This window comes from Pleurodeles waltl, chromosome 4_2, assembly GCF_031143425.1.
Source record: "Pleurodeles waltl isolate 20211129_DDA chromosome 4_2, aPleWal1.hap1.20221129, whole genome shotgun sequence".
Taxonomy (NCBI): Eukaryota; Metazoa; Chordata; class Amphibia; order Caudata; family Salamandridae; genus Pleurodeles; species Pleurodeles waltl.
The window spans coordinates 1,032,884,245-1,032,909,697 of record NC_090443.1 but is presented as its reverse complement, the minus strand read 5'-3'; the positions used below and the strand labels follow the sequence as shown (position 1 = coordinate 1,032,909,697).

General features: G+C 52.7%; 1 protein-coding gene across 1 annotated transcript in view; it reads left to right on the top strand.

Annotated features, from left to right (window-relative positions):
* The window catches only part of SSH3 (slingshot protein phosphatase 3), a 188,749-nt gene that overhangs the window by 10,387 nt on the left and 152,909 nt on the right, over positions 1-25,453 (top strand). The window contains exon 2 of the mRNA XM_069232940.1: positions 25,191-25,228. Within this exon, the coding sequence (XP_069089041.1) occupies positions 25,191-25,228 (38 nt within the window). The remainder of the gene's footprint in view (positions 1-25,190; positions 25,229-25,453) is intronic.

The window sequence follows — 25,453 nt, the reverse complement described above, 5'->3', positions numbered from 1 at the left end:
TCCACTTCATGCAATGCCACTTCACGCCACTCTGTTCTATGTCACTCTACGCCACTCTAAGCTGTTGCTCTTCGCCACTCCTGTCTATGCCACTCTGCTCTACGTAACTGCACATAGTGCCACTCTACTTCACGCCACTCTGCGGCACTCTGTTCACTGCATTCTATTCTACGCCACTCTGTGCCACTCCACTTGAGGCCACTATGCGCTACACCACTGCCAATCTACTCTATGCAACTCTACTCCACACCACTCGGTACCACTCCACGCCACTGTACACCTTTTCTCTCCACACAGTGCCACTCACTGTACCGTACTCCTCTCCACTATATGCTACTCCACTCCTCTACGTTACTTTATGCGACGCCATGCCACTCTCCTCTACGCCACGCCATTCCACACAGTGCTATTCTACAGCATTCTGCCACGCTGCTCTGTGCCACGCTGCTCTATGCCGTGCTACTCTGTGCCGCCGTGCTCTGTGCCATGCTGCTCTATGCCAGGCTTGTCTGTCCCACGCTGCTCTGTGCCGTGCTGCTCTGTGCCATGCTGCTCTATGATGTGCTACTTTGTGCCAGGCTGCTCTGTGCCACACTGCTCTATGCCGTGCTATTCTCTGCAACAGTGCTCTGTGCCAGGCTGCTCTATGCCCCGCTACTCTATGCCAGGCTGGTCTGTGCCATGCTGCTCTATGCTGTGCTTCTGTGCCATGCTGCTCTATGCCAGGCTTGTCTGTCCCACGCTGCTCTGTGCCGTGCTGCTCTGTGCCATGCTGCTCTATGATGTGCTACTTTGTGCCAGGCTGCTCTGTGCCACACTGCTCTATGCCGTGCTATTCTCTGCAACAGTGCTCTGTGCCAGGCTGCTCTATGCCCCGCTACTCTATGCCAGGCTGGTCTGTGCCATGCTGCTCTATGCTGTGCTTCTGTGCCATGCTGCTCTATGCTCTGCTACTTTGTGCCAGGCTGCTCTATGCCGTGCTACTCTATGCCTGGCTGCTCTGTGCCACGCTGCTCTATGTCAGGCTGCTCTGTGCCACGCTGCTCTATGCCTTCTCTCTATACCAGGCTGCTCTGTGCCATGCTACTCTATGCCAGGCTTGTCTGTGCCACGCTGCTCTGTGCCAGGTTTCTCTGTGCCATACTGCTCTATGCCGTGCCACTCTGTGCCGCGCTTCTCTGTGCCGCGCTTCTCTGTGCCGCGCTTCTCTGTGCCGCGCTTCTCTGTGCTGTGCTACTCTATGCCACGCTGCTCTATGAGTGGTATTCTATGCCTTGCTACTCTGTGCCTTGCTACTCTGTGCCTTGCTACTCTGTGCCTTGCTTCTCTGTGCCATGCTTCTCTGTGCCATGCTTCTCTGTGCCACACTGCTCTATGCCGTGCTACTCTATGCCGTGCTACTCTATGCCAGGCTTCTCTGTGCCACGCTTCCCTGTGCCACGCTGCTCTGTGCTGTGCTACTCCATGCCGCGCTGCTCTGTGCCACGCCACTAACTTTTAGCCATGCAGACCTGCAGCCACACTGGTGAACAACATGGTTAGAAGACCTTGGCAAAGCTAATGGCTCTTACATAGACAAGACCTATTGGCTTTGCCAATGTTTGTTTCTTTTCTTTCGTCCCTGGGTCGGCTCGCACCCTCGCATGCTGCGTCTTCTCGGAAGTACCTCCTCCTCCTCCTCAGTTTCCATTTATCCTCCTCCCCCAGCTTTCCCACCCCCTCCTGTGTTATCTTCTCCCCTACTCGATCTTTCATTGTTTCCCCCACAAATCCCTTAAGCTGCTTGTCTCTACTGGGCCCCTCCTTTCCCTCCAGTGCGCTCTCGCGCACATACTTTTTAAAATAATTGCCCAAGATTTGTGCCCACCGAGAAGTGTCTTTTTTTTTTTTTTTTTTTTGTCGATGACCAACAACCAAGCATTGTTCCTGTTTTTCTGATGTGGAAAATTGTCAAAGTCAAAAGGTCTATTAACACCTTGAAACGACGAGACCTATTACTTTACCAGTACTTAGTTCATACATTCTGTCAGCTTCAAAGAACTTCCACTTTTTTGGCACTTATAGTGGGCTGAAGGACGTGTGGTAATCTGCCCAGGGTCACGCGGTGCAGTGAAGTGAGCACATCTGGCCTGGAGCTCGAGGCTCTTGAACGTAATGTTGCCTGTGTAGTCGCAGATCACACAGTTACTGTTTGGTGCAGGCGGGACTACAGGTCCCAGAATGCTTAGGAAGCCAGGCCTGGGTGCCCTGTGCACAGGCTTCACCACCCTGACGTCTCCTGCGCCTTCCTCTGTCCTGTGTAACTCGAGCCACAGGAGGGGGAGAGGAATGCACGCCGAGGCCCCACCTGAGGCATCCTGCAGGTTAGAACAAGAGAGGGGTCCTGGGGCCAGGAGGGGAGGACAGGCATGAGCTGACGTGGGAGTGCATCAGTCCTGGCCTGCGGGGAGCCCTCAGTCACAGCACTCCACTCTGCCGCTGCACCTCAGTCACAGCGCTGATCCTGACTCGCAGCTCTGCCAGTGCACCTCAGTCACAGCACCTCTGCCACAGCACTCAGCTCTGCCACAGCACTCAACTCTGCCGCTGCACCTCAGTCACAGCACCTCAGTCACAGCACTCAGCTCTGCCAGTGCACCTCAGTCACAGCGCTCAGCTCTGCCACAGCACTCCACTCTGCCGCTGCACCTCAGTCACAGCACCTCAGTCACAGCACTCAGCTCTGCCAGTGCTCCTCAGTCACAGCACTCAACTCTGCCACAGCACTCAACTCTGCCGCTGCACCTCAGTCACAGCACCTCAGTCACAGCACTCAGCTCTGCCAGTGCACCTCAGTCCTCAGTCACAGCACTCAGCTCTGCCAGTGCTCCTCAGTCACACTCTGCCATTGCTCCTCAGTCACAGCACTCAGCTCTGCCGCTGCACCTCGGGCCTCAGTCACAGCGCTGATCCTGACTCGCAGCTCTGCCAGTGCACCTCGGTCACAGCGCTCAGCTCTGCCAGTGCACCTCAGTTTATAGTCACAGCTCTGCCAGTGCACCTCAGTCCTCAGTCACAGCACTCAGCTCTGCCAGTGCACCTCAGTCCATAGTCACAGCTCTGCCAGTGCACCTCAGTCCTGGCGTGCACCACCACCTGGTATTCCAGCATAGGCACCATGAGGGCTCCAGACTAACCCTGTGCCACAGATGCCAGCAGCTGTAGCGCCTGTTATTATCCTGGGTGCCAGGCTATAATATTCATGCGCTATTAATTTGAGATGAGCAGAAATGAAGGGAAACTGTTTGCAGGAATAAAAGGATGGCCCTTACATTCATGCCAGTGGCCCAGTGACGTTATTTACAGCCATTACAGGAATGAACACACGTTCACCGACTTTTGTTACTGCAAAGAAAATATCAAATTCATATTATTACTCCAGTGTAGGAAAACTGACATGAGAAAAGCACTGTTTACCTTCCGGGGTCGTACGTTAAAAGTACTTTACGCAGGGAACCCACTCTCAGAATAAACAAGAGGCCCTTTAAATGTGACTTCACCCTGCTGCACAAATTGAAATCCTTGCTTCCTGTTTTTGGTGAAACTATTTTTTAACCAATGCACATTAAAGGCTTGTGTTGATTAACTGATCTGCAGATACACCGAGTGATTAATGCTGCTGAGTACTGTTGCAAAGAGTGGCCCGGGGTGTCAGGACCTGCCCCAGGCTTCACCTTTAGTCACAATCTGCAGTTATAACATATAGCACATGACCAGGGCCACTGGAATCATGCGGCAGGGAGGGCCAAAATATGCAGCAAGTTTAAGTGAATTATGTGGCAAAAAAAGGCAAAATATGTGGTGGCACCTGTCTAACACCCAAATATAGCAATAGGCAACGGAAAGGTGACCAGTCCAGCCAGGGCCAGCTCTAGTGCTGGGGGCGCCCTGTGCGACAGTCTTTTTTGGAGCCCCCACCCCATGACCACCTCCTGGGATTCACTCACTACCACCTAGCAAATCTGCCCCTCAACTCGCCATAGCCCAGTGTGGTAGCAGAGGCCCCAACCGCCTTTGTGGTGCGGGGGCAGCTCCAGGGGGGGGGGCTCAGCACAGTACAGGGGTGGCAGGCCCCTAACTAGGTCCAGGGAGGAGGCGGCCCCCCTTCAGTTTTGTTATGCCACTGCCTTAGTCCCCCTTTCACATACATTCATTTGTTTTAAAGCGCTTGTAAAGGCTTTCTTTGCTAAATCTACTCAGCTAGCCACATAAAATACAGATCTATTCTTTGCAGCAGGCATATTAACCCTCTGCGCTACTTTATGGCGCGTGACAGTACTGCTGCTAGACAAAACTGCCATCTCTCTCCCTTGCCGGAACATTAATCACGAAGTATCTTGACATGTTAGTTGTTTCCTGATGCACAAGGAACTTTTCAGCAGGTACTTTTAAATTGCAAGTTTGGTAAATTATTGCCAAACACAGCCCCCTGAGGTCAGCACCCCTAATGCAGGTCAGCACCCGGTGCTGCCGCACCCCCTAAAGCCGGCCCTGAGTCCAACTTTCCAAAGGCCTTCCATTGCGCGACAACATGTATCACTGCATTTTTAATAACTTTTGAATGGTTTGAGTTAGAAACAAATGTTTTATTTTGTTAAAATCTGCAGATTATATGGCAGATGATGGATTATGTGGTAAATGGTCAAATGTATAGTTATGCAAAAATCGCCGTTGCCGTACATGCCCATTATTCCAGTGGCCCTGCATCTGACTCTCTGCACACTTGCATACTTACTGTCTGGAGCAGGCTTCTCCAACGAGTAGCTCATGAGCTCCTGGTAGCTCTTCCAATACCTTTTATGTAGCTCTCCTGTGTGCAGCGCAGTCTCCTAAATGAGAAGTTTTTGCGTGGCTGAATTAATATATGTACACCTAAATTAAAAAGTATCTATTCACGACGTGTATTTTCAGAATTCATAAGCTGATGTTTAGGAGGGGAACTAGCAATTCTCCAAAATGGCAGGCGCAGTGGAAGTGACGTCACACACCCATTTTGACCCTCAATTCCACTCGCATACACACACATTCACAGTTGCGCACACACACACCCCCTCTAGCACGCGCACAACATACATTTAAAAGCACTTTTTTTGTTTACCTCAGCTGTGAGGGAGGGTCTATTCCAGCTAATTATACTTTATTTTTTTATTACACTATTAGTGTCTTATTAAACATTATGATTATCCGTGGAATATATTCACTAATAGTGGAATAACAATTGAGAGAAAAAGAGAAAGGAGCCCAACCAATTGCCTGGTACTCAAGGGGCAAGGGAGTGTTAAGCTGTGACCCCCTGGTGACCCCTAAATAACATCCATGGGGAAAAGGTAGAATTTCCAAAACCTATTTAAAGCTGATATTTGAATGATAAACCGTGGCGTTGAGGGGATTTATTGCTAACATGATTTTGGCTGGGGCATTGCAGCTATGGCTGTAATATATGACCCATGTAACATTCTATGCTGATCACTCCTTGTAATCTTGCATGTGGGGGCTACTAATGCAATCAGGTCTAAGGTAGTCTCCATTAGGACACCAATAATATTAGTAGCTCGGATGATTTTCATTCACCATAGATGGCTCTTATTACAGAAAAGGCTGGAGACCCCTGGTACACAGCATTATCTAGGAAACAAGTCTGTGTTCACCTTAGATGTATGTATTTGCCTCTTCCGCTGCTGAATTTAAAAGTCTGCAACTGGCTGACCAATCACTGCTTTTGGTACCGCCCATCATGTCTGGCTCCGCCCCTCCTCTCGCCCGCCAATCATCTCTAGCGCCAATTCACATTGTTAGGCTCTGTGACCCCATCCACTGTCCCCCACTGTTCCTGGACGTGCCCTGTACCGACTCTCTCGCCTTCCCATCCCCTCTCGCCCCATCTCCACTCCTGCCCAATCTCAATCCCCACTCCTGCCCCATCCCAATCCCCACTCCTGCCCCATCCCAATCCCATCCCCACCCACTATCACCCACTGTTCCTGGATGTGCCCTGTACCGACTCTCTCGCCTTCCCATCCCCTCTCGCCCCATCCCAATCCCTACCCCTGCCCCAGCCACACTCCTGCCCCATCCCAATCTCACTCCTGCCCCCTCCCAATCCCATGCCCACCCACTATCACCCACTGTTCCTGGACGTGCCCTGTACCGACTCTCTCGCCTTCCCATCCCCTCTCGCCCCATCCCAATCCCTACCCCTGCCCCAGCCACACTCCTGCCCCATCCCAATCTCACTCCTGCCCCCTCCCAATCCCATGCCCACCCACTATCACCCACTGTTCCTGGACGTGCCCTGTACCGACTCTCTCGCCTTCCCATCCCCTCTCGCCCCATCCCAATCCCAATCCCTACCCCTGCCCCAGCCACACTCCTGCCCCATCCCAATCTCACTCCTGCCCCCTCCCAATCCCATCCCCACCCACTATCACCCACTGTTCCTGGACGTGCCCTGTACCGACTCTCTCGCCTTCCCATCCCCTCTCGCCCCATCCCTGCCCCATCCACACTCCTGTCCCACCCCTGGCCCACCTTCGCCCCTCCCACTCTCAAATGCCCCCCCCCCCCCAACCCCCTGCTCTGATTTCCCCTAGAGAGAGCTAAACCTGCCTTCCCCGCAAATGAAACTGGAAGGGGCTTCATACCCGAATGCCTTTCATGACTGATGGGTGTTGTCTTTGTGACAATAATGTGTGTCTTTTCTACTTCCTTGGCAAGTGTAGTTTCACTTCCGTTTTGCATTGCCTTGCCCTGCCCGACGTTGCTCTGGGTATAGATACACGGGGCACAACCGGTGATCCTCGGCGTCTGAGCTCACGCGATGTTAGGCATCTGTGGAACCTGTCCGAAGCATTTATACTACAATTTAGGACTTATTCGAAGGCTAAAAAATAGTCTCCTCTATAACCAATCAGAGGGAGTGATAATTTGCATACGTCAAAATTGCAAAAAAAAAAAGTACACACCGATATTATGAAGAGAAAATCTGTTTTTTAACAAGACAATTGCTCGTGCAGGTGAAGTGTGTGTATGTATGTGTGTGTGTGTGTATATATATATATATATATATATATATATATATATATAAAGGCTTATTGTACAGTGACGCAAACTAAATGTACACTGGCAAACAGTTGAGTGCAATGTTTAAACCCATTCATCATTGAGTATTATAATATGTAGGGCTGATGTTTCGACCTGTGTGAAGATGATGTGGGATCGGGTCTTCATCAGGGCAGATGAAAAGCATACACCCTAGTTTACTTAACAAATAATACGCACAGTTCATCCGAAAGAGGGCGGATAAATATTCTTTATAACCGAGGACCAAGGAGTGTACTCCAACCCCTGGGTAAGTTTCTGGGATGTCGACCCCCGTGATACCCTTGCACCCGACTGAACTAAAGAAAAAGGCTGTCCTCCTTATTTTTTTTTTTTTTTTTTTAATAACGGCAACAGTATAGCTCATCATTAGGAACACTATATGATATTTTGTTTAAGAAAATAGAGCTTGTCTACTCATGAACAGGGCCACTTAAATTATGCGGCAAGGTGAGTAAATTATGCGGCAGGAAAGACAAATTATGTGGCATGACATAGCACCTTTTGTGACCGTATTACTTCATTATTCCTTATTTGTAAACTTGGTAACACTCTCTGGGGATTGGTTGCACCTCGTTAATACCAGTTTAACACCCCAAAATAGGAGTAAACAATGGAAAAGGTGACCAATTCAGCTTTGCAAAGGGCCTTCCACTGTGTGGCAATTTGCGTTCTCGCATTTTTAGTAAAGTTTGAACCGTTTAAGCTAGAAACAAAATTGTTTTTTTGTTAAAAAATGCAGATTATGTGGAGGATGATGGGTTATGTGGCAAATGCAACAAATCTATTTTACGCGAAAATCGCTGCAGCCGCATAATTCCAGTGACCCTGCTCATAATATTGGTGTGTATTTATTTATTTTTTCTTGGAAATTTGACGTGTACAGATTATTTTACCCCCCCCCCTTTATTGGCTATAAGAGGGGCTATTTTTATAGGCTTTTATTAAGTCATAAATTGTTGCATATATGCTTCGAGAGAATCAACGTATCCCTAATGCTACATTGCTTCAGGGCATTATGAAAGGTGTCAGTGCTTAACTTGTAAATAAAAACGTGCCGGTGCCCAAAGCCCTCCTCTGAAACACGTGGCTGCTGCACTTAAATGTGCGAGCACTGACTACTGAGGCAGCCAAATCCTGACGCCACCTCAGGCCTCTTTAATCCATTTACAGCCACTCCCTGCCCCTTCAGCTCACTCTTGCAGCTTTCTGCTTTCTCCCATTGTGACGCTTTTTTCGTTTTTTTTATCCTCCCTCTTTCTAATATGAGTCTTTCTATCGCAGTGAATGCTTGAGGCAGAAAAGTAAATTCCGGCCCTCAACAATAAGTGTCGAAACCACCTGCTCAAATTAAGCACTGAAAGGTGTGTATTTGTCACTTCCCCGTGCACGTGTTATTGCAATGTAGAGGCAAGATTCTGGGCCCAGACACAGAGTAATCTCACACTAAGGTGCAGTCTGTGTGTTGGGGGGGGTGGTGGTCAGGCAGGCAGGGCAGGGTCAGTTACTCACCCCTACCAGGCTGCTATTCCACCCCTGCCAGATTACGTTTTTAAACATAGCACACTGTTCCTTTTATGGAGTAAGAAACTCCAGCTGGCATCTAATGTTTGTCCAAAGATTACAAGCATTCATTCACAGTGTAAGAGCACAATTCCCACTGATAGACAACTGTTTGCTAGTTGCATCCAAGCCAGCACTTTCCTATTTCTGTTGAACTGTTCCATCCAAAATCTTAAAATAAGCCCCACCGCCCCCTCCTTACACTGGAGCTGCTACTTATAGAAACACAAGTCCTTTCCAACCAGGAGTCCTGCTGCTTTCTGTGGCAGACAATGTCACAGCTCAGGGAAAATCTAGATAAATCAAGAAGTTTATTGATTTTTATTTCTACTTGTTCCTGAGTAGGTCGATACACAAAGGATAAGTAACCCTCCCAGGGAGCTGAGAGGGCCCTCAGCAGTGCCTCCTGGACTAACAAACACACAAGATGTTTGTTGTATGGAGTCTGTGGATTCAGGGGAGGGGTCCTGGCAGCTCTGCTGATGCACCTCAACCGAGACATGCAGCGACTCCTGCTGTTCCAGGGCAAAGATCTGTGCACAGCTCTGCCAATGCACCTCTGTGCTGACCCACAGCTCACCTTACTGGTCTAATACTGGACTCACAGCTCTGCCAATGCAGCCACAGCTCACCTTACTGGTCTAATACTGAACTCATAGCTCTGCCAATGCACCTCTATGCTGACCCACAGCTCACCTTACTGGTCTAATGCTGGACCCAAGCAATGCTCTGCCAATGCACCTCTGTGCTAACCCACAGCTCACCTAACTGGTCTAATACTGGACCAAGCAATGCTCTGCCAATGCACCTCAAACCCGATCTACAGCTCACCTTACTGGTCTAAAACTGGACCCAAGCAATGCTCTGCCAATGCACCTCTGTGCTGACCCACAGCTCACCTTACTGGTCTAATACTGGACTCACGCACTGCTCTACCAGTGCACCTCAATCCAAACCTACAGCTCACTTTACTGGTCTAATACTGAACTCATAGCTCTGCTAATGCACCTCTGTGCTGACCCACAGCTCACCTTACTGGTCTAATACTGGACTTACAGCTCTGCCAATGCAGCCACAGCTCACCTTACTGGTCTAATACTGGACCCAAGCAATGCTCTGCCAGTGCACCTCAGTCCTGAGCTACAGCTCACCTTACTGGTCTAATACTGGACTCGCAGCTCTGCCAATGCACCTCAGTCCTGAGCTACAGCTCACCTTACTGGTCTAATACTGGACTCACAGCTCTGCCAATGCAGACACAGCTCACCTTATTAGTCTAATACTGAACCCACTCAGGTCTGCCAATGCACCTCAGCCCTGACCCACAGCTCACCTTAGTGGTCTAATACTGAACTCATAGTTCTGCCAATGCACCTCTGTGCTGACCCACAGCTCACCTTACTGGTCTAATACTGGACTCACAGCTCTGCCAATGCAGCCACAGCTCACCTTACTGGTCTAATACTGGACCCAAGCAATGCTCTGCCAATGCACCTCAATCCTGAGCTACAGCTCACATTACTGGTCTAATACTCAACTCATAGCTCTGCCAATGCAACTCAGTCCTGAGATACAGCACACCGTTGCTGGTCTAATACTGGACCTGTGCACAGCTCTGCCAATGCACCTCAGTATTGGGCTACAGCTCACCTTACTGGTCTAATACTAGACTCATGCACTGCTCTGCCAATGCATCTCAGCCCGAGCTACAGCTCACCTTACTGGTCTAAAACTGGACTCGCGGCTCTGCCAATGCACCTCAGTCCTGAGCTACAGCTCACCTTACTGGTCTAATGCTGGACTCAGGCACAGCTCTGCCGATGCACCTCAATCCTGGACTACAGCACACCTTAGTGGCCTAATAATTGACTCTTGTACAGCTCTGCCAATGCACCTCAGTCCTGACCAACAGCGTCATCTCTTCAGAGACCACCTCCCCTCACCCACGCTATGCCAATGTACCTCAGTCCTGATCTACAGCGCCCTCTCCTCTTCCTTCACCGAGTCCTCCTCCCCTCGACCACGCTCTGCCAATGCACCTCAGTCTTGATCCACAGCATTCTCTCCTCATTCTGCCCTACCAATGCACCTCAAGCCAGCCCTCAAGCACCGCTGCTGTCAGAGCACTGAGACCACATCCTGGTCTACCGATGCACCTCAAGCCAGCCCTCGAGCACCCCCTGGTGTCAGAGCACTGAGACCACATCCTGCTCTACCAATGCACCTCAAGCCAGCCCCAGAGCACAGTTGCTGTCAGAGCACTGAGACCACATCCTGCTCTACCGATGCACCTCAAGCCTGCCCTAGAGCACAGCTGCTGTCAGAGCACTGAGACGACATCCTGCTCTGATGCACCTCAAGCCAGCCCTCGAGCACTGCTGCTGTCAGAGCATTGAGACCACATCCTGCTCTACCGATGCACCTCAAGCCAGCCCTCGAGCACCCCGTGGTGTCAGCACTGAGACCAGATGCTGCTCTACCGATGCACCTCAAGGCAGCCACAGAGCACCCCTGCTGTCAGAGCCCTGGGACCACATCCTGCTCTACCCATGCACCTCAAACCACCCTCGAGCACCCCGTGGTGTCAGAGCACTTAGACCACATACTGCTCTACCGATGCACCTCAAGGCAGCCCTCGAGCACCGCTGCTGTCAGAGCACTGAGACCACATCCTGCCCGACCAATGCACCTAAAACCAGCCCCAGAGCGCAGCTGCTGTCAGAGCACTGAGACCACATCCTGCTCTACCGATGCACCTTAAGGCAGCCCTCGAGCACCGCTGCTGTTATAGCACTGAGACCACATCCTGCTCTACCGATGCACCTTAAGGCAGCCCTCGAGCACCGCTGCTGTTATAGCACTGAGACCACATCCTGCCCTACCACTGCACCTCAAGCCAGCCCCAGAGCACAGTTGCTGTCAGAGCCCTGAGACCACATCCTGCTCTACCAATGCACCTCAAGCCAGAGCACAGTTGCTGTCAGAGCACTGAGACCACATCCTGCTCTACCGATGCAACTCAAGCCAGCCCTCGAGCACCCCCTGGTGTCAGAGCACTGAGACTACATCCTGCACTACCGATGCACCTCAAGCCAGTCCTCGAGCACCGCTGCTGTCGGAGCACTGAGACCACATCCTGCCCGACCAAAGCACCTCAAGCCAGCCCTCGAGCACTCCCTGGTGTCAGAGCACTGAGACTACATCCTGCTCTACCAGTGCACCTCAAGCCAGACCCAGAGCACAGCTGCTGTCAGAGCACTGAGACCACATCCTGCTCTACTGATGCACCTCAAGCCAGCCCTCGAGCACTCCCTGCTGTCAGAGCACTGAGACCACATTCTGCTCTACCAATGCACCTCAAGCCAGAGCACAGTTGCTGTCAGAGCACTGAGACCACATCCTGCTCTACTGATGCAACTCAAGCCAGCCCCCGAGCACCCCGTGGTGTCAGAGCACTGAGAACACATCCTGCACTACCGATGCACCTCAAGCCAGCCCTCAAGCACCGCTGCTGTCGGAGCACTGAGACCACATCCTGCCCGACCAAAGCACCTCAAGCCAGCCCTCGCGCACTCCCTGGTGTCGGAGCACTGAGACCACATCTTGCTCTACCGATGCACCTCAAACCAGCCCTCGAGCACCCCCTGGTGTCAGAACACTGTGACCACATCCTGCTCTACCGATGCACCTCAAACCAGCCCTCGAGCACCCCCTGGTGTCAGAACACTGTGACCACATCCTGCTCTACCGATGCACCTCATGCCAGCCCTCGAGCACCCCCTGGTGTCAGAGCACTGAGACGACCTCCTGCTCTACCGATGCACCTCAAGCCAGCCCTCGAGCACTTCCTGCTGTCAGAGCACTGAGACCCACATCCTGCTGTATCAATGCACCTCAAGGCAGCCCCAGAGTTCAGCTGTTGTCAGAGCACTGAGACCACATCCTGTTCTACCAATGCACCTCAAGTCAGCCCCAGAGCACAGTTGCTGTCAGAGCACTGAGACCACATCCTGCTCTACCGATGCACCTCAAGCCTGCCCTAGAGCACAGCTGTTGTCAGAGCACTGAGACCACATCCTGCTCTACCGATGCACTTCAAGCCAGCCCTCAAGCACCGCTGCTGTCTGAGCACTGAGAGCACATCCTGCTCTACCGATGCACTTCAAGCCAGCCCTCAAGCACCGCTGCTGTCAGAGCACGGAGACCACATCCTGCTCTACCGATGCACTTCAAGCCAGCCCCAGAGCACAGCTGCTGTCAGAGCACTGAGACCACATCCTGCTCTACCGATGCACCTCAAGCCAGCCCTCGAGCACCCCGTGGTGTCAGAGCACTGAGACCACATACTGCTCTACCGATGCACCTCAAGCCAGCCCTCGAGCACCCCCTGCAGTCAGAGCACTGAGACCCACATCCTGCTCTACCGATGCACCTCAAGCCATCCCCAGAGCACTGCTGCTGTCAGAGCACTGAGACTACATCGTGCTCAACCGATGCACCTTAAGCCAGCCCCAGAGCACCCCCTGCTGTCAGAGCACTGATACCACATCCTGCTCTACCGATGCACTTCAAGCCAGCCCTCAAGCACCGCTGCTGTCCGAGCACTGAGACCACATCCTGCTCTACCGATGCACTTCAAGCCAGCCCTCAAGCACCGCTGCTGTCAGAGCACTGAGACCACATCCTGCTCTACCGATGCACCTCAAGCCAGCCCCAGAGCACCCCCTGCTGTCAGAGCACTGATACCACATCCTGCTCTACCGATGCACTTCAAGCCAGCCCCAGAGCACAGCTGCTGTCAGAGCACGGAGACCACATCCTGCTCTACCAATGCACTTCAAGCCAGCCCCAGAGCACAGCTGCTGTCAGAGCACTGAGACCACATCCTGCTCTACCGATGCACCTCAAGCCAGCCCTCGTGCACCCCGTGGTGTCAGAGCACTGAGACCACATACTGCTCTACCGATGCACCTCAAGCCAGCCCTCGAGCACCCCCTGCAGTCAGAGCACTGAGACCCACATCCTGCTCTACCGATGCACCTCAAGCCAGCCCCAGAGCACTGCTGCTGTCAGAGCACTGAGACCACATCCTGCTCTACCGATGCACCTCAAGCCAGCCCCAGAGCACCCCCTGCTGTCAGAGCACTGATACCACATCCTGCTCTACCGATGCACTTCAAGCCAGCCCCAGAGCACAGCTGCTGTCAGAGCACGGAGACCACATCCTGCTCTACCAATGAACTTCAAGCCAGCCCCAGAGCACAGCTGCTGTCAGAGCACTGAGACCACATCCTGCTCTACCGATGCACCTCAAGCCAGCCCTCGAGCACCCCGTGGTGTCAGAGCACTGAGACCACATCCTGCTCTACCAATGCACCTGAAGGCAGCCCTCGAGCACCGCTGCTGTTATAGCACTGACACCACATCCTGCTCTACCAATGCACCTCAAGCCAGCCCCAGAGCACAGTTGCTGTCAGAGCCCTGAGACCACATCCTGCTCTACCAGTGCACCTCAAGCCAGAGCACAGTTGCTGTCAGAGCACTGAGACCACATCCTGCTCTACCAATGCACCTCAAGCCAGCCCTAGAGCACAGCTGCTGTCAGAGCACTGAGACGACATCCTGCTCTGATGCACCTCAAGCCAGCCCTCGAGCACTGCTGCTGTCAGAGCATTGAGACCACATCCTGCTCTACCGATGCACCTCAAGCCAGCCCTCGAGCACCGCTGCTGTCAGAGCACCGAGACCACATCCTGCTCTACCGATGCACCTCAAGCCAGCCCTCAAGCACCCCGTGGTGTCAGCACTGAGACCAGATGCTGCTCTACCGATGCACCTCAAGGCAGCCACAGAGCACCCCTGCTGTCAGAGCCCTGGGACCACATCCTGCTCTACCAATGCACCTCAAGCCAGCCCTCGAACACCCCGTGGTGTCAGAGCACTGAGAACACATCCTGCACTACCGATGCACCTCAAGCCAGTCCTCGAGCACCGCTGCTGTCAGAGCACTGAGAACACATCCTGCACTACCGATGCACCTCAAGACAGACCTCGAGCACCGCTGCTGTCGGAGCACTGAGACCACATCCTGCCCGACCAAAGCACCTCAAGCCAGCCCTCGAGCACTCCCTGGTGTCAGAGCACTGAGACCACATCCTGCTCTACCGATGCACCTCATGCCAGCCCTCGAGCACCCCCTGGTGTCGGAGCACTGAGACCACATCCTGCTCTACCGATGCACCTCAAGCCAGCCCTCGAGCACCCCCTGGTGTCAGAGCACTGAGACCACATGCTGCTCTACCAATGCACCTCATGCCAGCCCTCGAGCACCCCTTGCAGTCAGAGCACTGTGACCACATCCTGCTCTACCAATGCACCTCAAGCCAGCCCCAGAGCACAGCTGCTGTCAGAGCACTGAGACCACATCCTGCTCTACCGATGCACCTCAAGCCAGCCCTCGAGCACCGCTGCTGTCAGAGCACTGAGGCCCACAACCTGCTCTACTAATGCACCTCACGCCAGCCCCAGAGCACACCCTGGTATCAGAGCACTGAGACGACCTCCTGCTCTACCGATGCACCTCAAGCCAGCCCTCGAGCACTTCCTGCTTTCAGAGCACTGAGACCCACATCCTGCTGTATCAATGCACCTCAAGGCAGCCCCAGAGTTCAGCTGTTGTCAGAGCACTGAGACCACATCCTGTTCTACCAATGCATCTCAAGTCAGCCCCAGAGCACAGTTGCTGTCAGAGCACTGAGACCACATCCTGCTCTACCAATGCACCTCAAGCCAGCCCCAGAGCACAGCTGCTGTCAGAGCACTGAAACTACATCCTGCTCTACCAATGCACCTCAAGCCAGCCCCAGAGCACAGCTGCTGTCAGAGCACTGAGACCACATCCTGCTCTACTGATGCACCTCAAGCCAGCCCTCGAGCACCGCTGCTGTCAGAGCACTGAGACCCACATCCTGCTCTACCGATGCACTTCAAGCCAGCCCTCGAGCACTCCCTGCTGTCTGAGCACTGAGAACACATCCTGCCCGACCAATGCACCTCAAGCCGGCCCTCGAGCACTCCCCGGTGTCAGAGCACTGAGACCACATCCTGCTCTACTGATGCACCTCAAGCCAGCTCCCGAGCACCCCGTGGTGTCAGAGCACTGAGACCACATCCTGCACTACCGATGCACCTCAAGCCAGCCCTCAAGCACCGCTGCTGTCGGAGCACTGAGACCACATCCTGCTCTGCCATTGCACCTCAAGCCAGCCCCAGAGCACAGCTGCTGTCAGAGCACTGAGGCCCACAACCTGCTCTACCGATGCACCTCAAGCCAGCCCTCGAGCACCGCTGCTGTCAGAGCACTGAGACCCACATCCTGCTCTACCAATGCACCTCAAGCCAACCCTCGAGCACCCCCTGCTGTCGGAGCACTGAGACCCACATCCTGCTCTACCAATGCACCTCAAGCCAGCCCCAGAGCACAGCTGTTGTCAGAGCACTGAGACCACATGCTGCTCTACCGATGCACCTCAAGCCAGCCCCAGAACACCCCCTGCTGTCATAGCACTGGACCACATGCTGCTCTACCAATGCACCTCAAGCCAGCCCTCGAGCACCCCCTGCTGTCAGAGCACTGAGACCACATCCTGCTCTACCGATGCACCTCAAGCCAGCCCTCGAGCACCCCGTGGTGTCAGAGCACTGAGACCACATCCTGCTCTACCGATGCACCTCAAGCCAGCCCTCGAGCACCCCCTGCTGTCGGAGCACTGAGACCCACATCCTGCTCTACCGATGCACCTCAAGCCAGCCCCAGAGCACTGCTGCTGTCAGAGCACTGAGACTACATCGTGCTCAACCGATGCACCTTAAGCCAGCCCCAGAGCACCCCCTGGTGTCAGAGCACTGAGACCACATCCTGCTCTACCGATGCACTTCAAGCCAGCCCTCGAGCACCGCTGCTGTCAGAGCACTGAGACCACATCCTGCTCTACCGATGCACTTCAAGCCAGCCCTCGAGCACCGCTGCTGTCAGAGCACTGAGACCACATCCTGCTCTACCGATGCACTTCAAGCCAGCCCCAGAGCACCCCCTGGTGTCAGAGCACTGAGGCCACATCCTGCTCTACCGATGCACCTCATGCCAGCCCCAGAGCACAGCTGCTGTCAGAGCACTGAGACTACATCGTGCTCAACCGATGCACCTCAAGCCAGCCCTCGAGGACCCCCTGCTGTCAGAGCACTGAGGCCACATCCTGCTCTACCGATGCACCTCAAGCCAGCCCTCGAGGACCCCCTGCTGTCAGAGCACTGAGACCACATGCTGCTCTACCGATGCACCCCAAGCACCCCTTGCTGTCAGGGTACTAACACAGACATAAAGCTCTGCCAAAGCACCTCGCCTGAGTCCTGCAGAGCTCTGCTGTTCTAGTTCTGTCCCTGCACCTCAGCCATGCCCTGCTGTTCAAGTATAGATACCCACATATCCCTGCCAGTGCACCCCCTCTGGTCTGCAGCACCCCCGGTTTGTCCCAGTGGTTAACCCTCAGCAGATGACACCCTGTGTCTTCGTTAAAATTAGCTCTAATCTCTGGTGCTCGGACCCAAGGGCCCTATCACTTCGACACAGAGCTGTCAGGTTTCACAACTTCCCTTTCCTGAGCTAGAAATACACCCAGCAGTGAGCCACACGGGGCGTCACCCTCGTTTGTGGGTTTAGGGGTTCTCTGTTTGGAGTCAGGATTAGGGGAGAGGGTGTGCATTCGGTGCTGTCTGGTGTTTCAGGGTTTGGGGGACGGTACACTGTGGGCACCTCTGATTCCAGATTTAAAGTCAAGTCGACGTTTTGGGCGGCTTACATTTGAGGTGTGGTTCTCTGTTTTCAGGTTTGGGGTTCAGTAGCTTGGCTTGTGCAGGGCTTTAGGTAACCCTCCGTTTTCAGGTTAAGGAAGATGTCCATTGGGAACTGGTGTTTCGAAGTTTTAGGGGTGCTGTTGATTTAAGAGGTTCCTTTTCCAGGTTTAGTGGCTGTGCAGAGCTGCGGTTTCTTTATCGCTGCCCCCACCCCCGATTAAAAAAACAGCTCCCATCTTTTGAGGTTTCGCGTTCATTTTTAGGGTCGAGCCTGCGAGTGCATGCAACTAAATTGGTGCCCTCGACGTGATCGAGGAACTATTTTGTTCTATCTTCCACTTCCCCGCAGAAGGCTTGTGACGGGCAAAAACGTGCCCAGCAGGACAAAGAAAATTGCAAAGTTGTATTTTTTAAAATGAACTTTATTTTGCTGAGTCGTCTTTTCTCAGTTTCCACTAATTGTTTTTCTTTGTCCGTGAGCGTTGTCGTCAAAAGATAACAATTAACTTGTTTGTAATGTGGGAGACGCATTGCATTGCAAATGCTTGTTCATTTTTGAAGCGGGTTCATTTAGTGTCCTACGGTGGATTCTCCCCCCCACCCCGCCAATCCCCTTGCCAAGGACGGCTGGAGCCCCCTTGTGGTAGCCAGAGGATTCCTTGAGGTAGTCTCTCAACAGCCCCTCCTGCAGCCGGGGGGAGGGGAGGATGGGCTGGAGCCGGTCATTGGTAGAACTAGTCCAGGAAGTACAGTGGCACAGGGGGTTGAGTCCACCACACCCCAATTATGGCTTTATTGCCCAACCAGCAGACATTGAGGATGACATCCATTGCATTGGGGCCCAGGATACACTTGCCATGCCCCCCTGGGGTGCAAGGAGCAGGAAGTACATGGAATAAGGCGGGCTTCCGGTTCCTGCTGGTGTTTCCCAACCCCCGTTACCATGGGGACCAGAGGGCATGCAAGTCTGCTGCAATGGTTAGACCAAACTGACGTTCAGGGGTATATGCAGGGCCAATGGAGTTATGCGATTGCGCGGCCGCAGCATTTTTTGCATAATTGTAGATTTGCGGCATTTGACACACAGTCCATCACCTGCCGTATAATCTGCAGATTTTAACAAACAATGATGTTTCTAACTCAAACAGTTCAAAAGTTACTAAATATGCAACAACTCCTGTTGTTGCATAATTGAAGGCCATCTTCAACGCTGGGCTGGTCACCTTTCTGTTCCTTCTTGCTATACCTGGGTGTTAAATTGGTACTAAAGAGGTGCAATCAGTGGTGGTTCCTCCGTTTGGGTGGAGGAGCCCTGCTCTCCCTGGCCCTGCTCTGCTCTCCCTGGCCCTGCTCTGCTCTCCCTGGCCCTGCTCTCCCTGGTCCTGGCGCTGTGATTTCTGGCCCTGGTTCTGTGGTTCCTGGCCCTGGTTCTGTGGTTCCTGGCCCTGGTTCTGTGGTTCCTGGCCCTGGATCTGTGGTTCCTGGCCCTGGATCTGTGGTTCCTGGCCCTGGATCTGTGGTTCCTGGCCCTGGATCTGTGGTTCCTGGCCCTGGATCTGTAGTTCCTGGCCCTGCTCCTACTGTCCCTAACCCTGCTCTTCCTGGCCCTGCTCTTCCTGGCCCCGGTCCGGTTCTTCCTGGCCCTGCTCTTCGTGGCCCCTGTCCGGCTCTTCCTGGCCCTGCTCTTCCTGGCCCTGGCTCTGCGGTTCCTGGCCCCGGTCCGGCTCTTCCTGGCTCTGCTCTTCCTGGCCCCGGTCCGGCTCTTCCTGGCCCCGGCCCTGCTCTTCCTGGCCCTGCTCTTCCTGGCCCTGGTCCTGCTCTTCCTGGACCTGGTTCTGCACTTTCTGGCTCTGGTTCTGTGGTTCCTGGTTCTGCTCTTCCTGGCCCAAGTCCGGCTCTTCCTGGCCCTGGCTCTGCGGTTCCTGGCCCCGGTCTGGCTCTTCCGGGCCCCGGCTCTGCTCTTCCTGGCCCTGGCTCTACGGTTCCTGGCCCTGATCCGGCTCTTCCTGGCCCCGGTCCTGTTCTTCCTGGCCCTGCTCTTCCTGGCCCTGGCTCTGCAGTTCCTGGCCCTGATCCGGCTCTTCCTGGCCCTGGTCCTGTTCTTCCTGGTCCTGTTCTTCCTGGCCCTGGTTGTATGCTTCCTGGCCCTGGTTGTATGCTTCCTGGCCCTGGTTGTATGCTTCCTGGCCCTGGTTGTATGCTTCCTGGCCCTGGTTCTGTGTTTCCTGGCCCTGGTTTTGTGTTTCCTGGCCCTGGTTTTGTGTTTCCTGGCCCTGGTTTTGTGTTTCCTGGCCCTGATTCTGTGTTTCCTGGCCCTGATTCTGTGTTTCCTGGCCCTGGTTCTGTGTTTCCTGGCCGTGGTTCTGTGGTTCCTAGTTCTGCTCTTCCTGGTCCCGGTCCTGTTCTTCCTGTTCTTCCTGGTCCTGTTCTTCCTGGTTCTCCACTTCCTGGCCCTGGTTTTGTGGTTCCTGGTTCTGCTCTTCCTGGCCCCAGTCCGGCTATTCCTGGTTTTGCACTTTCTGGCCCTGGTTCTGTGGTTCCTGGCCCTGGTCTGGCTCTTCCTGGCCCTGCTCTTCCTGGTCTCGGTCCTGCTCTTCCTGGCCCTGCTCCTGCTCTTCCTGGACCTGGTTCTGCACTTTCTGGCTCTGGTTCTGTGGTTCCTGGTTCTGCTCTTCCTGGCCCAAGTCCGGCTCTTCCTGGCCCTGCTCTTCCTGGCCCTGGCTCTGCGGTTCCTGGCCCCGGTCTGGCTCTTCTGGGCCCCGGCTCTGTGGTTCCTGGCCCTGGCTCTCCGGTTCCTGGCCCCGGCTCTGTTCTTCCTGGCCCGGCTCTTCCTGGCCCTGGCTCTGCAGTTCCTGGCCCTGGTCCTGTTCTTCCTGGCCCTGGTCCTGTTCTTCCTGGCCCTGGTCCTGTTCTTCCTGGCCCTGGTCCTGTTCTTCCTGGCCCTGGTTCTGCGCTTCCTGGCCCTGGTTCTGCGCTTCCTGGCCCTGGTTCTGCGCTTCCTGGCCCTGGTTCTGTGGTTCCTGGTCCTGTTCTTCCTGGTCCTGGTCCTGTTCTTCCTGGTTTTGCACTTCCTGGCCCTGGTTCTGTGGTTCCTGGCCCTGGTCTGGCTCTTCCTGGCCCGTTCTGGGTGTGGTCCTGTTATTCCTAGCCCCAGTCCCATTCTTCCTGGCTCTGGTCATGTTCTTCCTGGTCCTGCTCTTCCTGGCTCTGGTTATGCACTTCCTGGCCCTGGTTCTATGGTTCTTGGTTCTGCTCTTCCTGGCCCCAGTCCGGCTCTTCCTGGCCATGATCCTGTTCTTCGTAGTCCTGCAGTTCCCGGCCCTGATCCCTCTCTTCCTGGTCCACTTCCTCCCTGGTCTTTCTGGTTTTGGTTCTTTTGGTCCTGGCTATTTTGGTTTTCCTAGTTTGATCCTTCTGGTCCTATTGGTCATAGTTTTGGTTCTGCTGGTTCCCCACCCCCCCGTCCCCACCCCGTCCCCGCTCCACTTCCCCCAAAAACTTTCAGATCCCACTTGATTTTTGGGAAACGTAAAGTGGGGTGTGAGTGTGTTAGCTGGGCTGGGAGCTGGCTGCATTGGAACCTCCCCCACCCAGGACCCAACTCTCAGGGGCTTAGCTTCGGAGGGTGGGGGGTGGGGGGGTTGCACCCCCCAATAAACGTATTTTGTGATAATTAGTTGGGCACAGGTGCTTTCAGTCGGATATGATGTGGTGTCTGTCGGATTTCACAAGCAATTTGTACACAAGCTGACAAACACCCCCCCCCCCCAGTTTTGAAAGCCATCAGAAATGTTGGTTATTTTACAAAATATTGTGTTTTCTCTCACTCAGTACCCCTACCAATCCACGTGTCTGCTTTCCCACTGCCCCTTAAACTCCCCTCTTGCTCCCTGCTCATTGAATAATGTATTTTAACATGCTATGCCAGCGTGACTGGCATGTGAAGTTCAACCCCTCCAATCTACTCCCCTGCCAACTCTGCTAGGAGTTGGCCTGCCAGGGGAGGCATGTGCATCTCCCCTCTGGGCACAGCTTGGCACGAGGTGAGTGTGCGCTGGCACCACTGGAACAGAAACAGAAAGATTTTCTGGCAGCTCCCTAGATCATTGTTCCAAGAACTGCTGTGTCGGCATCCGCCTGGACCTCTCTAGATTCCAGCATGCCTGTGCATCTGCAATAAATAGGATGGGTAAATAGACATGTAAATAGAGAGAATCTGGCATAAGGGCCAGAGCTGCTGACTTTGGAGCTGGGGAAACCGGTTAGAGTCTCGGCATCAGCTCAACATCCTGTGATCCTGGGCAAATCACGTAACCTGCCATGCCTACCAAAAATGAATGTGTCCTTGTGTAAATGTTGTGTATGCGCTGCATAAAACCACAGAAAAAAGCACTAGAATCCTTCACAATGTTTCGGTGCAACAAGTTTACATCAAGTAAAGTTATAATTCTTGCTTCTGCCCCCGCCATGTCCCATTCACAACATCCAGTGGTTCACAAATATCGTCAGATCACCTTCCTTCTGCTGAAAGGCGATGTTGTACCAATTAATAGAACAGAGCACGCTAGATGCTTTGCAATCCACCGTCTTGCTTTCCGGCACCCCGGTCCCCCAATAAAATCCTGCAGATTGTCACTACTTACTATGGATTCGATAAATCCCTAAGCCTTGGACTAACTGAGGGAGTCTTCCTTCTTGCTACTTGACCCCAAATTAACTTCTACCTGGGCAATTTTCTGAACAGTTCTATCTTTTCTTAATGCAACTATCCCTGTCCCCGCATTCCACAAGGTTCAAGTTGTTCAATAGTTTAAGATTTGGCACTCCTTGCAGAATTACTTTTCCATTGCACTTCCTGTGTGGCCTTTTGTAGGGCATCTGCTTATCCTCAGAGTGGTGAGTGGTATGTCTCTACCACCAGGATCTCATATTGGCTTCAAGATTCTGGCCCTCATCACAACCCTGGCCGTCGGTGTAAAAGCGGCGGTAATACCGCCAACAGGCCACCGGAAAAAAAAAATTAATTACGAAAACCGCCACTTATACACATCGACTGCCAGGGGGGTAACTTTTGTTTTGCTGTTTTGTTGTAGGTTAATTATCCCTTCTGACCACTCCTTTTTACGTTCTGGTCTCTGAAGGATGTCATCTACCCCTAAAGATTGTGCCCCTGATCCAGTCATCACCCTCTCAACACTCCTGCATCCATGCTGACAAATTAGTATTTAGTAATTGTACAGTGTGTGTGTGTGTGTGTGTGTGTGTATATATGTATGTATATATATATATTTTGTGTCCAAAAAGTAATTTACCGCACTCCGAAGTTCCTTTAGGCAGATTTATTGATAAGAATAGCAACCACCAACGAGTTTCAACTCCACTTGAGTCGACTCAATATCTAGCAATGTCTACTAAATCTGCAATGTCTCTTAAAATAACTGGTTCGAATTCTTGCCCCTTGCAGAATTTGTACATGAGAATGCAAACACTCGGCAACCAAAGAATCTTAATTATTCTGTCACCAAGTCCTTTATCCGCGAACTTTCCGAAACATGCCTTGGTTACTTCCCATGGTTCCACCAACTTCAGAACTCAATGAACATTTATGGAATTGAGAAAGTCATAAGAAACCTACATCACTGTAAACAATCTATGTAGGCAAGAGCTGATTTACACAGAAGACTGACACCCAGCTTGTAAACTGTTTATAAGGTATGATCCAGTGGCCGCCGGCAGCTTTAGGAGGGAGGGGAGCGGGCGGGACACTCACACACTCACACACACTCACTCACACACTCACTCTCTCTCACTCTGACTCTCACACACATTCTTTCACACACACACACACACTCATTCTTTCTCACACACACACACACACTCATTCTTTCACACACCGACATGCACGCACGCACATCCATTAACAACACTCATACCATTCATACATGCACGCATGCACCGAACATTCATTTTACAAGATCACACATATTCATTCTTTCACACACACACGCACATCCATTAACAACACTCATACCATTCAAACATGCACGCATGCACCGAACATTCATTTTACAAGATCACACATATTCATTCTTTCACACACACACGCACATCCATTAACAACACTCATACCATTCAAACATGCACGCACGCACCGAACATTCATTTTAAAACATCACACACACTCATTCTTTCACACACGCACGCACATCCATTAACAACATTCATACCATTCAAACATGCACGCACGCACCAAACATCCAATTTGAAACATTACACACATACACATACACACACACACACTTAACTTCAGCTTCCAGGTCCCAGGAGGGTTGGGACTGCTGCCTTCCCTCATTGGCTGACCTCAGGTCAGCCAATGAGGGAAGGCAGCAGTCCCAGCCTCGTCACAGAGTGGGATGGGGTCAGTGAGACTGCTGACCCCACCCCACTCTGTGACGAAGTGTCACTGATTGACACTCGCCCTGGGCACTTCAGGGCTTAAACTGAAGCGCCCAGGGAGAGTATCAATGGGTGACGCTTTACTCGTCACCCAGGGGAGGGCCTCGAGGCACCTTTGCTGGGCTGAGGAGGTCACGCCCATAGGAGCTGTGACCTCCTCAGCCCAGCAAAGTTCAGCTCAGGCAGCCAGGAGTCTGTGCAAATCACGCATGTCTGCTCCTGGCCGCCTGACCTGAACACGAAGAGTGTCTGTCAGGCTGACCTTTGTTCAGCCTGACAGACACTCTTCATGGGGGGCAAAAGGTGGGGGGGGCGTGGCCCCTCCGCCCTAAAGGACAGGCCGCCACTGGTATGATCGTCTTCTCAATCTTTAGCTACCCGATGATCATCTACATGCAGAAGACCTCTTTTGTGGGTTCTTTCATCATTGGTAAGCATATCAATCCAGTAATCGTTCATCTACAGTTAAGATTATATGCAAAGATGCACACAACCTTCCATGTGTCCAGGCTAAAGCCACCGTCTCAGCATGGAGTGTTTTCTTGCTTGTGATTGGAGTTCTTGGAGATGAGAGTGTTGGTCCAAGTGCCTCATCAAAGCCAGAACAACAGGGCCTCAGTCTGTGAGACAAATGGACGGACCAGATGGGCAAGTGAGGAGGGGATGTATCTGGTCTGGCAAATAAATATGTACATGAACATGTAACAATTTCTGTTTTAAGGGCTTGTTATTTTGTATTGTTAAAAATGTCTATACCAATAATGTTTAAATACTTATGTGGTTTTTGCGGATTTTATTGTCCAAATCAATGAGCCTTGAACCGCATCAGCACTGACATAACAATCAATCAAAAGTTTGTCTGATTAATTAGAATCTTCACAATGTATCTACAACAAATAAATCAAAAGAAAAACTGGCATAACTAACAAATCTCTCATTTGTTTCCCCCTCTCTTTACTTAATCTCTGCCCTCTGTTCCTCTGTCGACCCACCTTACCTTTCTCAATATACCCTTCATTCCCTACTGTCCCCTTCCCCTCTGCCCCCCCCCCCCCGTCTGTCCTTCTGTACCGCCCCATGTGCCACCTTCACTGTCCCTGGTCCTCCTCTCTGTCCATCTCCGCTCTCTCTACCTCCTTCCCCTCTACTTCTGCCACTTCTCACTCCCTGCTCCTTCCCAGGATGACGAGTGCCTCCGCAGGAGCCGCTTCCAGAGAAGGTGAGTGTAACCATCACTCCAAGAGTCGCTTCATCCAAAACTCTTTTTCTTTACAAAGGTGTCCTATTCCATTCACTGATCTCTCTCTCCTCTGATCTCGTTCTCTGATGCTCCACTGTCCTTACTGTCCTCCTCAGGTCTCCTCTTCTGCTCCACTTCTTTGCTTCTCTCCTCTCCTATTATTTTCTGCTGGCCTCTGCCCCTCACTCCCCTCCTCTGCTGATC